Below are 14,697 nucleotides of genomic sequence, written 5' to 3' on the forward strand. Positions count from 1 at the left end.
CCCTAAAGTTCAAGTTAAATTGCCGATTTTCCAAATTTGAGGAAGAATTTTTAACTAATTTGTTTGCAGGTGAAGCATAATGAAAAGGTGAGCTATTTAAAGATGTCTGAGGTTTTGGCTAACGGTGTGACAGGTGGAATGAGCCATCCGACTTTGTTGCCGATCCGTAGTGGAGCCATTATCATGAAAGGAGCTGACAATGATGACCCACGCATACCTCCAATAAATGGTATTGCCCTTTTCTATTTTACTTCTTTCAGTTTTACACATTTTAATGTTGTTGGTTAGATTATTGAAATAAAAAATCTCTATTAAAAGTATTAAAAATCCCGATGCTCAGTCTAGCTATAATTTTTATAGCCAAAATAATCGTAACAAAAAGGTAAAAATTTATGCATGCATGCATGTTAAGCAAAAATAAATCATTTTGATGCCAAATCTAAGTAAAATGCTCGTAAATAAATTGGTCAATACGTATTATAAACTCATAAGTAAAGACCACGTGATTTCTTTTTTTTAATATCTAATTTTGGACAAATTCCAAAACTAATGTTAGTTGAAATTACTCTCGGCAGGAATGTATTTTCTATTATATGGCGTTCAATTCGAGTCTGTTACGTGTCTAGACACGTGTGTGTCTTAAAATCGTAAAATTCGGAGCTTGGCTGCAACAACTTACTTAGAATCTAGAATTACCGTATCTAAAGTTTGAGGCACAACCAATAAGGAGGCACCTTTTGTTACTATCTATACTGTACATCTTTGTCACTGGCTGTGCTGGCTGCATGTCTAGCCGTGCTGGTTTGTGTAATCGCGGCAACGCCAGACATATAAGTCTTTAGTCATGGAACTTGATGAAAGTCCTGCTTGACCTAGATGTGATCACAGCTTTAGCGAAGTCTTGAAAAATTCTTAAATTTTTATATAATCCTTTTTAATATTTTTATTTAAAACTTTAAAATTCAACTATTTTGAATAACGTGAATCTGGTTTATGCAAGAGTAAGAGTCATTTGCCTTTCAGACCAGAACACTCACTGAGAATTAAACAATATGCCGGTATTGCCTTGTAAACAATTTTAAGGCTTAAAAACAATACGTTAAATAATAATAATATATATACTTATAGTATCCTTTTTGAGGTTTTTATTTAATATTCGTACTTTTCCCATGATCCCCAGACCAAGAATGAAATCCCAAGGAGTAGCAGTCCTAAAACAGACCGTTGTCATTGTATATGCAAGGAAAAGACAGTCTCTGTTTTGGTATGCGTGTCGAATACTCGAGTATGATTTTGTCACATATATATTCTACGATACTCAGTTGTTCCAAACAATTCATTGTAAAAGGGGACAAAGAGCAAACTCATTCTCTCCTTTAGAGAGGAGAGGAAGGTTTTTAATACATTATTTTCTATTAATTTTTCGGCTAAAAAAATAGAATAATGAAATACCAAATAGTTATAAATTTGGTTTAAATAGTATCAAATTTGCAATCTACGGGTATTTCTTTTCACTAAAAGTGGAGTTGTTATTAGTAGACGGCGAGTAAAGAAAAAATATTGTCAATAATTACTGAAACTCCAAAAAGAGGAGTGCCACAATTGACCGCTTTTGGCCCTTTTGGCAACGAAAAACAACAGTTTTGGCCTGCAAAGGATAAAATACAATGTATTCAAAGTTCTGATGCTATAAATCGACATAAATTGTCGAATATCTATGCACAAAACCGGTCATTTCTGAGCATATGCTGCAGCTCAATGGCAAGTTCGTCTATAAACAAATATGCAGTCCATTGAAAAGGAGCGGCAATTACAGGCAATTTGCTATAAACTTCATTTGGACAGAGCATACTTACTAATCTGAGCCTTCAATAATTGATTTATACTATTACATTGTTTCAGGGGATCACAGGATCAGTGATCCTCTGATGGCGAGAAGATGGCCTCTTATGGCCTGAAGTATTTTCAACTGTTTTTTGAATTGTATATGAAAGGATGGAATTATTTACATTTCGATTGAAGAAGTATGTTTGGACTAAGTACTCAATATGGGTAATAATGGGGTGACTGCTTCCTGACATTCCAAAATATGTTGAGCGGGACATGAATGATTGTATTTAAACGCTTACTTTCATAAAGAAAGGGGCTGAGACATACACCAGGAACAAACTTTTCTGAAAAATCCCCATCTTTGCAAAATTAGATAATGATGATCTGATTATTAATTCTGAGTATTTTAGTCCCCTTGGTTGCATAATCTTTCTATGCGATGATTATTCTACAGGTTGTTTCTATCGACCTGTAGGTTGTGGAACATAGATAGAAGGCTCATTCAAATGAAATCCTTTTAATTCCAGAACCCTCTTTAAGTTGCAGAAAGGGCTAAAAGTCTTTTTAAATCAATTACGTTTCCTCGTAATGACACGGTATTCAATGCTAAAATATAATGATAGAAAAGTTTAGCTTGTGCGCAAAGGGTGGCGGAATGGAACCGAGGCATCCTTCCTTATTTACCCAAAATTTATATGCCTAATATATCAAAACGAACAAAAATTGAATATATTTGAACTTCTTCTGTGGCATACAAAAAAAGAGCAGCATTAAGACATAAAATAAACACAAATTATCTTATACAAGTGAGGGGGTTAATACCACCCTCCTTAACTCTCTAATATCTAAGCCCGAAAGTTAATTTTTAATTTGTCGAAACCATGTTAAAGTGCTACAAATATAGCCAGTTTAATTGCTACTAACTACTACTGTAATTATTAAACAGCAATTGCAACTTTTTTTTTGTTACCGATTGCTTTCCGAAACACATTAGAGCCGAAAATCTTATAGAAATAAGAATTTTATAATTTATGTTCATTTTATTGTTTATTGCGACTTTCTGATTATTGCGACAAGTCTATGGCTTTCTCCTGTATTGAATAAAATAAAATACATAAAATAAATAAATTTTAAGTTTATGCGACACCCTTTATTTTTATTTGTATTTTTTTTTTTTTTTTTTGCACCAATTACAAAACCAACTACGACTTATGCGGATGGAAGAGACGCTTTTGATCAAAATACAGAGAAAAAATGAAGTCGAAAAAAAGTTCCCAGGGACTACAAGAGACTACTAGTTGTTAGCAGGTGTCATCGCATAAAAAGCAAAGATGGTTGTCATTCTCGACAATCCCTAATTTGATTGCAATTAATTATTTATTTCCGTTATTTTTTAGTCTAACGTTTTACGTGGATATGTATTTTCTTTTCTTTTTTTTTATAGATGAAACCTCAGTTTGGTTCTTTTTTAAAATAATGCAGTCGGTAATTTCACTTTTGCTGCTTCATTTTCATTCGCGGGTTAAAAAGGGTAATATATCTGTGATCCCTCTGAACAAAGGATGGCACAAGGGCTCTTTATTCAACGTGGAAATGCACTGTCAGTGTCATATCTTATTATTGTATATTTTCAACAAAATTTCGCTATTTATTAATCACGGCTATTTTGTCTCCGAGGGGACGAATTTTGCGACTATCATTATGTTTTGGGGTCAAACCTATTTTTTGACATAGGGAGAATATGCCCTTAATTATTTTCTTTACATTCGTTATTTAGAATATAAATATTAATTATAAATTTTTTGTAGGGTCTGGGGAAACTGAACACTGTGGCCCTGGTGGATCCCAAACTGCCATGAACTGGACTCTTTGGGGTCCCAGCTCCTTACAACAGTCAAAACGTCTAGCATTGGATGATTGTGAACGGAGACCGAATAAACGGAAAAATTTTAGGCCTCGAAACATCCGTGTTGCCGAGTTACCCGAGTGCGACAGTGACCAAGAGATAAATGACCATTTTAGACGGACACTTCTGCCCCCAAAGCCGTTAGAGAGGTCAAATGATTCTGACCCTGTCGACCTGTCAATCAAAAACGGCATCGGGAATGATTCTGACGATGAATCGTCCGTTAGTTCCCCCCCTCAGTGGATGGATACAAATGAATGGTTGAATAATGATTCCAATGATGAGAATCAGAACAAACACGGTGCAAATTCTGACTATGATCAATATGTGAATGAAAATTGTCCAAAAAGTGGAATGAGTGACCTTTTGAATATGTACGGATTACAAAGGCATGAAATTAGTCAAATAAGCGAATCTCTCAATAGAGAAGAAGGTAGGCTTTCAACCTTGATTCCAAAAAAGAATGTTTTTTCCTTCCATAAAAATTTTACTATGGAGATATAATTTTCTCCTTTTTACTGGGACTTATAGAAGTGTAAGGCATTGATACGTATGGGGCTAAACTATTAGGTGGGCAAGGGGTCAAAGAATTCTTTCAGGAGAAGGGGCTCAAGATGTGAAAAAAGCGCGTTTTCAGGCCATCATCTTTCTTAAGGAGAGTCCTCACATTTATATGACCTTGCATGCTATATGATATGCGGCATAACATGTATATTTAATTTATATGATGTCCAAGTTCGTACATGAAAAAAAAAACAGTATTAAAACATTTGAGTAAATCCATCACGATTCGACAGCTTTATTTCTGCTTGATAATGCTCAGGATTTTTTGGCATAAGACAAAAAATTAGAATATTGCTGGGAAAGCAAAGGATGCCCTTGACAATACACACCAAGGAATTTTTCTTTTGTGAAGGAGGGCTAATTAGTAAAAATAGTTGAACTAAATGGTTTAAATCGAAATTTTTGGCAATCTTGGGAATATTTTGTGAAAGACCTAATATTTTCGGGAGTCTAGAACTATATTAAGCTGTATCATAGGGATACACAGGTCCATTCGCTAGGAGTTCGTTAAAGGCTTTTCTGATGGGAAAATACAGCGTTCGGTTGCAGAGGTGTATCATATTAAATCTTTTATACAGAGATTAATAAAAAAAACTTGTTCCATAAAAAAACGTTTTTCAAAGAAAAGTAAAGAACTCCATCAAACCAAAAATGAGCAAAAATAAAATCAAATGCGCTTTGACTCCCGGGCTTCAGGTTTGTTCTCTTTTTAATATTGTATGTTATTTGGCTATTGTTCTCTTTTTTTTGGTTGTTGCGTATATTGTGTAATTTTTTCCCTTGTATCCCTGGCCATGGTGCCCTTCGAGGGGCATAAAGGTATTATATTTCCATTTTGTATTTGTTGGTGAATAAAAACTGAATTCTAAACTCATCTGAAATAATCTACCAAGCGTGAAACTACCACAAATCAGCATCGATAAATAAATGAAACCCAAAACTAACGGAAATTACAATAAATAACCGAGTCAAACTCAAAACGAGCAGAAATTAACATGAGTAGGGCTAAAAACTCCTATGTCATCCCAAGGCAATAAAACTGAAAAATAAGCCATTTGGTACGCCCCTGATTCAAGGGAGGATCAGGTTGAAAACTTTAAATTTAGAGAATTTTCTAGGGAACAAAGACGTATTATTCTGAGTCTAGAAGAATGAGGCAAATCTTTTCTCCAACTCTTACAAATTAATATGTCTGTTCTCCGATTGGAATTTTCGGGCTAGTTTTAAGAGGCCTAAATAAATAGTAAACCGGTTGGTATATATCTTATTTATTGAGCTGTTTTTTTCCTTCATCCAATTTATTGATTTTTTCCGTTTCGAATTTTTCTCCTTATAAAAAAATTTCCATCGAAGTAGAAGCAATTTTTTTATAAACTGCAAAGTATGCCCTGTCTTCCGATTTCTATTTATTTTTTTTCTCTCTCTCGGATGTGGAACTAATTCCCTTTTACTAAAGCCACGATTGTTTTCCCATAATTTTCAACAAATTCATTTAATTGACTTGTGTTTTACTGTTGTGACGATGTAGCTCTCTCTGGAGGCGTGGGCTGAGCCGAAATAAAATTCCGTATACATGTTTGCGTCGGAAAACCCTTCCTCTGGGATTGATAGGAAAAGCAAGCAAAAATATACACAAACTTGAATGATTGGGCTTAAAACACCCATTTTTAGGTATTAGAGCCACTCCTGGATTTTCTGATCATCCCTGAAATTTGGTATAATTTGGTAACTTAAACAAGAAGTTCATAGAAATTCAAGAAAGTTTGCCCCCTCCGCCTCACGTACGTCACTGGGTAGATCATAGAAGCGTTTGGAAAGATAGGAAAAAACATCAAACTTCGAAGGCACCTGACTTGGAACACATTCCACATTTCACGAGCCTGATATGCGTCTTTAAAACCATAGCCATCTCTTATATACTGACAAGTGTTCATTTAAATTTCTTCCAGTTAATAGGTAGCATTATTCAAATTTCGGAATAAGGCTTTTACAATTTCGCCATCTAGCAATTTACCGTGAAAAGGAAACAATGTATTTTTTAAACGCTTTAATTTTGTTTTGTAATGAAGTAAGTTTTATATCATTTACCTGCTGAACAATGCTGTTATATGCATATACGTTGAGGACCATCTGGGAGTTTTAATTAATCGCCGTTTCTAAATTATTATTATTCTTTTTTTTGTTCTTTCAAAGAATTCATCGGCTCAACAATGTTTGAGTCTGCCAATCCAAGAAGAATAAAGTATTTGATGACTGGTTCCTCAATTAACTGTTTTTCAAGCGAGGGGTCGCTCCCTCTAAAAAATCACGTGCACCAGGTGGTGCGTGCCACGCATGTCAGAACTATGTCCAAGCGATTCGGGAAGTGTGCCAAGCCTTTTTGGGACTGTTCCAAGCGCGTTTGATATGTGAGGCTCACATGGCCTCCCGAGATCTACACCAGGTGGCGGGACGTCAGTGGACCTCATTTTTAAGTGGATAGGTTGGGGTGGACAAATGGGGTTTATTTACCAAGATCACCGAAAAATGAAGGGTATAGGATCATGTTTCAGTTTCATTCTGCTCCTCCACGGCAAGATGACTCACAAAGACCTATTATGTTTCTACGTAGCATAAATGCAGGTGCCAAGATATTGGGCCGTCTATGAACTGAAGAAAGAAAAAATCGTGATTTTTTGCTGCGGCATGTTTAATTGTTTACGAAAAAAAAATGTGTCTCTTTTCCTCAGCCAACAACCCAGGATTTTGGGGTTTGGGGGATGGTGCTTACAGGGGAGGTTAATTTCAAGAGGATGGGTTTTGGTTTTTCTGTGTAGTACATACAGACAAATTATAGGCTATAAAATAAGCATTGGAAAAATTCTTAGTAACACTAATGTTTTGGAGGGTGTCGGACCTGGAAATCCCTTTTGGCGTGTACTTATGCCTTCTCAATATATTGACAAATAGATCGCGCTTGTATACCTTTGACACATGTTCTTTGTCTGACTTATTTGATATTACTTATCAATCCTAGCAATAGAAAAATTTTGCTGGATTGTTCTTTTTTTCCTACTTACGCTTATTCTTTTTCTTTTATTTATAGAACTATAACAACAACGTTAGGCATGAACTCAGGGATGGATCTAAAACAGAATCTGGAGGGGGGGGGGGCAATATGACAAGGGCGCCAATAATGACCAAATTGACAAATTTATTTAAAAAAAAGTGAAAAAAAAGTGAAGAGAAAAAAAGAACAAGGAGTGAGGGGGGCCAGAAAAGACCTTGGGAGGATCCCCCGGCCCTCTGGATCCGCCAGTGCATGAAATAGCAATATCAAACGCTTATTAATTTCTTAAAGTATCATCTTCTGTAAAGTGCATCCTTTATAAGCAGCAGTCAGATCAATTCTAGTTTTTAGCATAACTACTCCTGAGCTTATTTGCCTTATTTGTGCTAAAACAGGTAAGGGCTTAACTATATTTAAGTGAAAACGCGGACTTTCCCTGAAATTGGTCTCACTCCTTCCGCAGGAAAAATGCACGATTGTTTGTTGAAATTTAAAAATTTGAAAAGTCGGGTCCGGGCCGAAGATTCTGTTTGTGTACAATTCTGGGTTTCCGCTTTCATTAATTGAAATCCCTAGCGACTCCGCTAGAATCTATTTATGTCTTAAAATTTCTTAATTTGCCAGGTTAAGCAGGCTCCTACACTAAAATCTATTTTAAGGAGTGGATAATATTTCGAAATTACTCAAAGTAAAAAAAAAAAAACACAGAAAATAAGGTTGTATAGGCCTAAATAATGTGGTAAATTATAGAAAAATTTGAAAACAAATTACCGTACTTTTCCTGGAAACAAAAAGAGATATGGTGTTAAAAAACAAAATTTTTGAGGGGTAAAATTTCCTTTAAGCCATCGGGCTTACATAGCCCCTACGTGAAACATTATTTCAAGGAGGGACTGCAATTTAAAACGCCAAAAAGGATACAACATGGATCTGGATACAACATGCTAAATTATTGGAAAAGCCCATTTTTTTGGGGGGGGGAGGGGCAAGTGAAAGCATTTTTGCGTAAGTATCTTGATACCATTAAACTTAAGGGTTGTCAAACAGTTCGTGGGAACGAACTGTAAGTAAGGAGCGACCCGGCTCAATAGTAACCAAAACTCTATTAGACTGAATTTTGATACCAGTAGATCCATAAAAAAAATGGACTTTTATGCTGATTTCAAATATATAAGTTTCATCAAGTTTAGTCTTACCCATCCAAAAGTAAAGAGTCTGAAAAAATTTGTCTTGTTTTCGAAAAAAGGGGATAAACTCCCCTTAAAAGTAATAGAATAAAACCATCATATTCAACGTATCAGAGAACCCTATTGTAGAGGTTTCAAGCTCCTATCTGCAAAAATGAGGAATTTTGCATTTTTTTTGCCAGAAGAAAGATCACTAATGCGTGTTTTTTTGTTTTTTTTGTTTTTTTTTAGGGGTGATCGTATCGATCCGGTGGTCATAAAATATCGCAAGAGGGTTCATTCGAACGGAAATTAAAAGTTCTAGTGCCCTTTTTAAGTGACCAAAAAAATTGGAGGGCAACTAGGCCTCCTCCCACGGTCATGTTTCCCCAAGGTCACCTGATCAAAATTTTTAGATAGCCATTTTGTTCAGCACAGTCGAAAATCTAATAAATATATCCTTGAGGATGACTTAATCCCCCACAGTCCCCAGGGGAAGGGCTGCAAGTCATGATCTTTTCCCATTTTCTACATATAGCCTAGTATTTGTTATTTGGAAGTATGCAGACGCTTTCAGGAGGGATTTTTTCCGGTAGGGGGGGGGTCGGAGGAGAGGGCTACGTAGGAGGATCTTTCCATGTAGGATATTGTCATAGGGGAAGGGACATTTCTACGAGGGGGAGGTGGATTTCTAGACATTATTTAAAAAAAAGATCAGAAATTAAATAAAAAAACTAATTTTACAACTGAAAGTATGGAGAAACATTAAAAATTAAAACGAACAGAAATTATTACGTATATGAGGGGTTTTCCCCCTACTCAATACCCCGCTCTTTGCACTGAAGTTTTCGTTTAATAGTTTCAATGGAGCTATCTATTCTAATGAAACGGCCTTTGTTATTCAAGGGTCATTCTTAAAGAATTTGAACAAAATACGAACTTTAGCGTAAAGAGCGAGGTATTGACTAGGGGGAGAACCCCTCATTTACGTAATAAAAATATACAAATATGGAAGTTTGTTACGTAAGTTATTTCGTAAGTTACGTCAGATCAAAATTTCGAAAAAGTCATTTAGCCAAAAACAGAAAATCAATATGCAAATTTCATTTTAATTATTCATATACGGTGAGCCAAAATCAAAGCTGCGTTAATTTAAAAAACGTTCAAAAATTAAATAATAAAAACAAACAAGTTTTTTTTAACTGAAAGTAAGGAGCGACATTAAAACTTAAAACGAAAAGGAAATTATTCCGTACATGAAAGGGGTTGTCCCCTACTCAACGCCTCGCTCTTTACGCTAAAGTTTTTTATTGTTTAAAAAAATAAAGTTGTAAGACAGATTAAAACTTTAGCTTAACGAGCGCGGCGTTGAGGAGGGGACAGCCCCTTTCATATACGGAATAATTTCTGTTCGTTTTAAGTTTTAATGTCGCTCCTTCCTTTCAGTTAAAAAACTTGTTTTTTTTTATATTTAATTACTTAAAAGGCTATAGAAGAAAAATAGGTGTTATAATGGGATAAAAAAAGGGTATGAATTTATAGTTAAAATGCAATGAAAATGCTGAAAAGCAGATACAATTTTTAATACTATAGGAACCTTGAAAAAAATTGCTTGAAATTGCTTGTATAAATGATACTAAAAGTCTAAATATTTCGGCTTCACATCCGGAAGCCTTTTTCAACGGCAAAAAAGAAAAGGGGGAAATTAGAAGAAATTTTTGCCTAGGCTAAAAAAATTATACACATATATAAAAGAAGATAAAACTATGTTATTTAAAAAATAGCATCTTAGTTATAGACTGTTTAGAGCTTTAAATGCTTAAAATCTTAATTAAAATATGCTGCTTCTCAAATAAAAATGACTGTAAACTTAGTATCTTTTGATTTTGGACAGCTGATAAGTATGCCCTAATTACTTGTCCATATTTGGTAGAAGAAATTCCGGATTGAGTAAGAAGTCCTACTAAAGTGGACAAATCCCTGAAATTGCAAATCTTTTTGTGTACGCTATTCATTTGGTTTTAGCACTGAATATTCAGAAAGTACTCGGGTCGGGTCTGTGAACCAGACCAAACATTAAGTTTAAAGCTCATTGCCACCGTCTAAAAAAGTTATTTTTCCGCCATGTTTGGATTTTCTCTGGCGAAGGCATCTAGTAAGCGGGGTGAGTTATAAAGATAGTACTTGTAAAACCTTGACCCAAGGATTTTTAAATATTTTTTAGTAAAGATAGAAAAAATACTTTTCAAAACCTAGCGGAGGGAGGGGGTAACTTCTTTTCAAGGACAATACCAGAAAATGTATTTTTCAAAATATTTCCAAAGGTCTGCCCCATATGTGCGTTTTTTTATTGAAAAGCGCAGTTATGATTATAGATGGTAGATGGTACAAAGTGTAAGCAATAGTGAATGCTGGTTCGACGACTTTCTTCGCATTTTGTTCTACGCCCTACAAGGAGTATTCAAGATTTGCAATTTCGCAATTACTCTTTCTGCAATGATAGCTATTGGCCAGTTTAACTGGCTTCGTGTTTTTCTATTTAAATGTTGACCAATAGCTACCTTCAACATTTTTATTAGACAATAAACAGTTAGTATTTTGCAAGTAAAATAAGCATAATTTCAAAGTGTTGCTCAAATCGGCACAAAATTATCATCAATTTGGAGTGTAATTGTTTTCTTGTACACACTCAGGTTTTAGTAAATTTCGTTCGACTAATTTTCTACTGGCCACTCTAACGCCAGCGTGATCTTTTGACCGTTGGGTATTCAAAAAACGAATATTCGTCGTAATTGCATATTCTCTCTGAGATAGTGGTGAATTTGGCTAAAGGGCTGTTTTTAACTATTCAAAGATAATTAAAGTTTTGTTCTCGAATTTTAGTTATGTGACGGACAAACATAAATTTTGTTCAAAATTTTCTTTGCTTTGTTTTGTGTAAGTACTGACTTTTTGCCAAACTTTTTAGGTCACTGGTAGTGTTGCTATCTCCTCTTATTATACAGCTTCTTGATTGCTGGCTCATTTTCTTGACTTTTTAAGTATAATTAACATTACCTAGAAATCCAGTTGAAACTCAACTTTGTAATTATCTCTAGCATTATCAACTTGAGATAAATGAATGAATAACAGAGACCAGTTGAAGAAGTCTGTTTTACTTGTAATTAGGGAGAAAACAGATTTACTTCTGAAGCTGTGGTCGATATTTCAGATTCTGAAGTAAGACGAAAAGTCATCCCAAGGCTGAGGCTTGCCTATTCGAGTTATAAGGCCATTCATACGTTATCTTGGACCATTGTCGTTTCCACGGGGGGGGGGCTACCGGATTTGAACCTTCCTCTAAATTTCGCTTGATTCGTAATAAAGCAACAAAAATGGATATAAATAATTTTTCGTGCGTTTTTTAAGTTTTTTTGTAACCTTAACACCCCTCCAATAGAAAAATCCTGGATAGGTCCTGTTCTTGGACTAATGTAGCTGCCCAATATCCTTTAAATTGAGTTAATAGCATTAATATATTCTAGAGGCCAAATTTTAAATTGATAAACTTTTTATTTTTAAAGTCAGTATAAATAGTGATGCCTGTTGATGAATTTATTGTCAGAAAAGCTTCGTATTTTATAGCTTCGGTTTTTATTGACAAGGATTGCTTTTTACCTACAGTTTTTTTTTTTTTACAAAAGTCTTTTGATAGGCAGCACTTGAGAGAGGCCGCCGCTTGATAGCCAGGTATATGTCCTAGATTTTGTTCCAGTAGTGTGAAAGGTGGAAGGGGGGGAATCCAAAAAGGATTAAAAAAATTGGCGAATCGGTAAAAAGGTGTTTGGATAGTTAAACTGGAAGTGACTATTAAAATGTGATAAATCGAAAATTTCTGAATGTATTTAAGTAAGATTTTCGTTATTACAGTATTTAGTTCGGAAAGATACATAAACTAGACTTCAACCTATCCAACAGGTCGTTTGAACCTATTTGATCCTGAAAAAAGGAATTTGACAACAATTAATACATCAAAAAAATTGTTTTATGCCTATTTCGAATATATAAGATTTGTTAAGTTAATGTTACCCATCTAAACCTACGCGCCTGAGAAAACTTGACTGATTTTCGAAAAAGGGGAGAAAATTCCCCAAAAAGACAAACATCTAAAAGAAAGTAACACCATTAGATGCATATCAGAACCGTACCGTGAAATCAATACAACCTACCCCTGCAATCAATAGAACTAGAAGGTCGGTTGAGGGCTCATGTGAAAGGAAGTTTAAAAGTTCTGGTGCCCTTTTTAAGTGACCAAAAAACTGTAGGCTACCGCCGAGAAGTGGTGTTCTTGCATTTTGTTTTTGTTTTTCCCCCCAGAGGTTCCTAATTAAATTAGCACTAGCGAAATCTTGGCATTTGTAAAATCTCATTACGAATATAGTCCTTTAAAACAACGAAAAAAAAGGCCAAACCTTAGCATTTGAGCAACCAAAATGTTTTTGGCCCCAAAATGTTCAGAAAAATCTGCTTAATAAAACATAAAAAAATTGGTCACAATTGACCGTGGAGAAATACCTCTTTTTTTCAGGGAACAGAGGAAAAATATATAGCCTATATAAGACATACTTATGTCTTATAGCCTAAGTTAGGTTAATCCTAATGAAATACACCTAAATATGATGAAAATAACGTACTTTAGTAACAAAATTATGGGAACTATACAACAGAGAATTGTGGAAATCAGGCCGCCCAGAACACATTATATTAAACGGTATTTAAATGGTTTCTAACCTAACCTAACCAAAATACCAACTCACAATATAAAATATTTAGTGGAAATATACCTATATTTCAGTTTCTCTCTCTCACGCTAAGCTGATTATCACGGAGTACATACTGAAATACAGAAAGAAACCGGTTCTACTCAGACCAAGAACTTGAGTGTGGTGGCTAATAAGACATAAGTACAAAAAAATACCTTTTACTCCTTCCCTACTGCAACATCATGAATTGGCCACCCTGTGTCTGAGGAGTCCTAGAACTTCGTATGAAATATAAGAAGTGAGCCATTATTTAATATCTGCTATAGCACCCTCCAAAAATTGAAAGTCGTTTGGATTCGTTCATTTTTGGTAAGTTATTAATTTAGGGGAAAGAAGTTAAATTGTCGACATGTTATTTTCAATAGCACAATTCCTGATAAAGCAACTGATAAGCAACGAAGTGACAAGTTTTATCCATCCGGCTTTTCTGGTCTCAACGTAATTTCAGCTTTGCAAATAAGCCCTCTAATTTATTATTCAAAGCCTACACATTTCAGGGATTATCATTTTAGTTCTTAAAATAATTTGATGCTATCTGAAATGTGCTGATGAATTTCGTTGACGTGTATAGTATTAGTGCTGAACTTTTCGTTTCCTGATATTTTCATTTAGTAGTATACTTCTATAGATAGATAGATAGATCGTGTATTTCCAAAGCCCAAGAGCCATATACACACTAAATTTATGAAAAATAAAGAAATCACAACAGAACAAATTACGAAACACACATTAACATGATACATAGCAAAAAATACCTTATGGTAATTCATCGAGAAAATAAATGTAATTCTATATAATTAATAATAAATAATTGTAAATACTTTTCCTTCTTTCTAATCCCTTCTCTATGTACGCACCAATATGAAATATTGTGGTTGGATTACTACTTTGTAGAATATCAGGAAGCAGCAAAACAATCCCATGTAAGTAAATTTCCCTTAAATCAGAGAGCACCGGGCACTTTCGGAGAAAATGGCCCAAATCTTCGTCATCATCTCTACAAAGGGGACACACATACCGACCATCAGGATGTACTATCCCCCCTGTTGAACACCATTTGCCTGCTCTGGATTGGAAGGCAATTCGCCCTAAGCTGAATCCATCGACATAAAATCATAGCCGGTAAATTAAATTTAAAATAAATTTCCTCTCCAAAACTAGGTTTAGCCTGATTAAAATGATTCAATGTGGCAGGATTTAAAACCAGCCCTTGCCAATACTGAATTTCTTAACCCTCTAAGATAAATCGTACCTGGCTTACTAAATTTGTTGGTAGATCACGGGAACCAAGACCGTCATTCCATAAGTAAGGCATTCGCACTCTTTCTAGTAATGACATAATTTGGAATGGCCACGACGTTTTCGAACCATAACTCAACA

The 14,697-nt window shown here is 34.9% G+C and overlaps 1 protein-coding gene across 1 annotated transcript in view; it reads left to right on the forward strand.

Annotated features, from left to right (window-relative positions):
* The window catches only part of LOC148956699 (zinc finger protein castor homolog 1-like), a 207,362-nt gene that overhangs the window by 37,026 nt on the left and 155,639 nt on the right, over positions 1-14,697 (forward strand). Inside the window, exons 2-3 of the mRNA XM_089086777.1 lie at positions 70-229; positions 3,639-4,169. Coding sequence (XP_088942903.1) covers positions 103-229; positions 3,639-4,169 — 658 coding nt within the window. The 5' untranslated portion in view covers positions 70-102. The remainder of the gene's footprint in view (positions 1-69; positions 230-3,638; positions 4,170-14,697) is intronic.

Source organism: Artemia sp. Qi Xiang Cuo, chromosome 1 (genome assembly GCF_049724085.1).
Source record: "Artemia sp. Qi Xiang Cuo chromosome 1, ASM4972408v1, whole genome shotgun sequence".
In the NCBI taxonomy this organism is placed as follows: Eukaryota; Metazoa; Arthropoda; class Branchiopoda; order Anostraca; family Artemiidae; genus Artemia; species Artemia sp. Qi Xiang Cuo.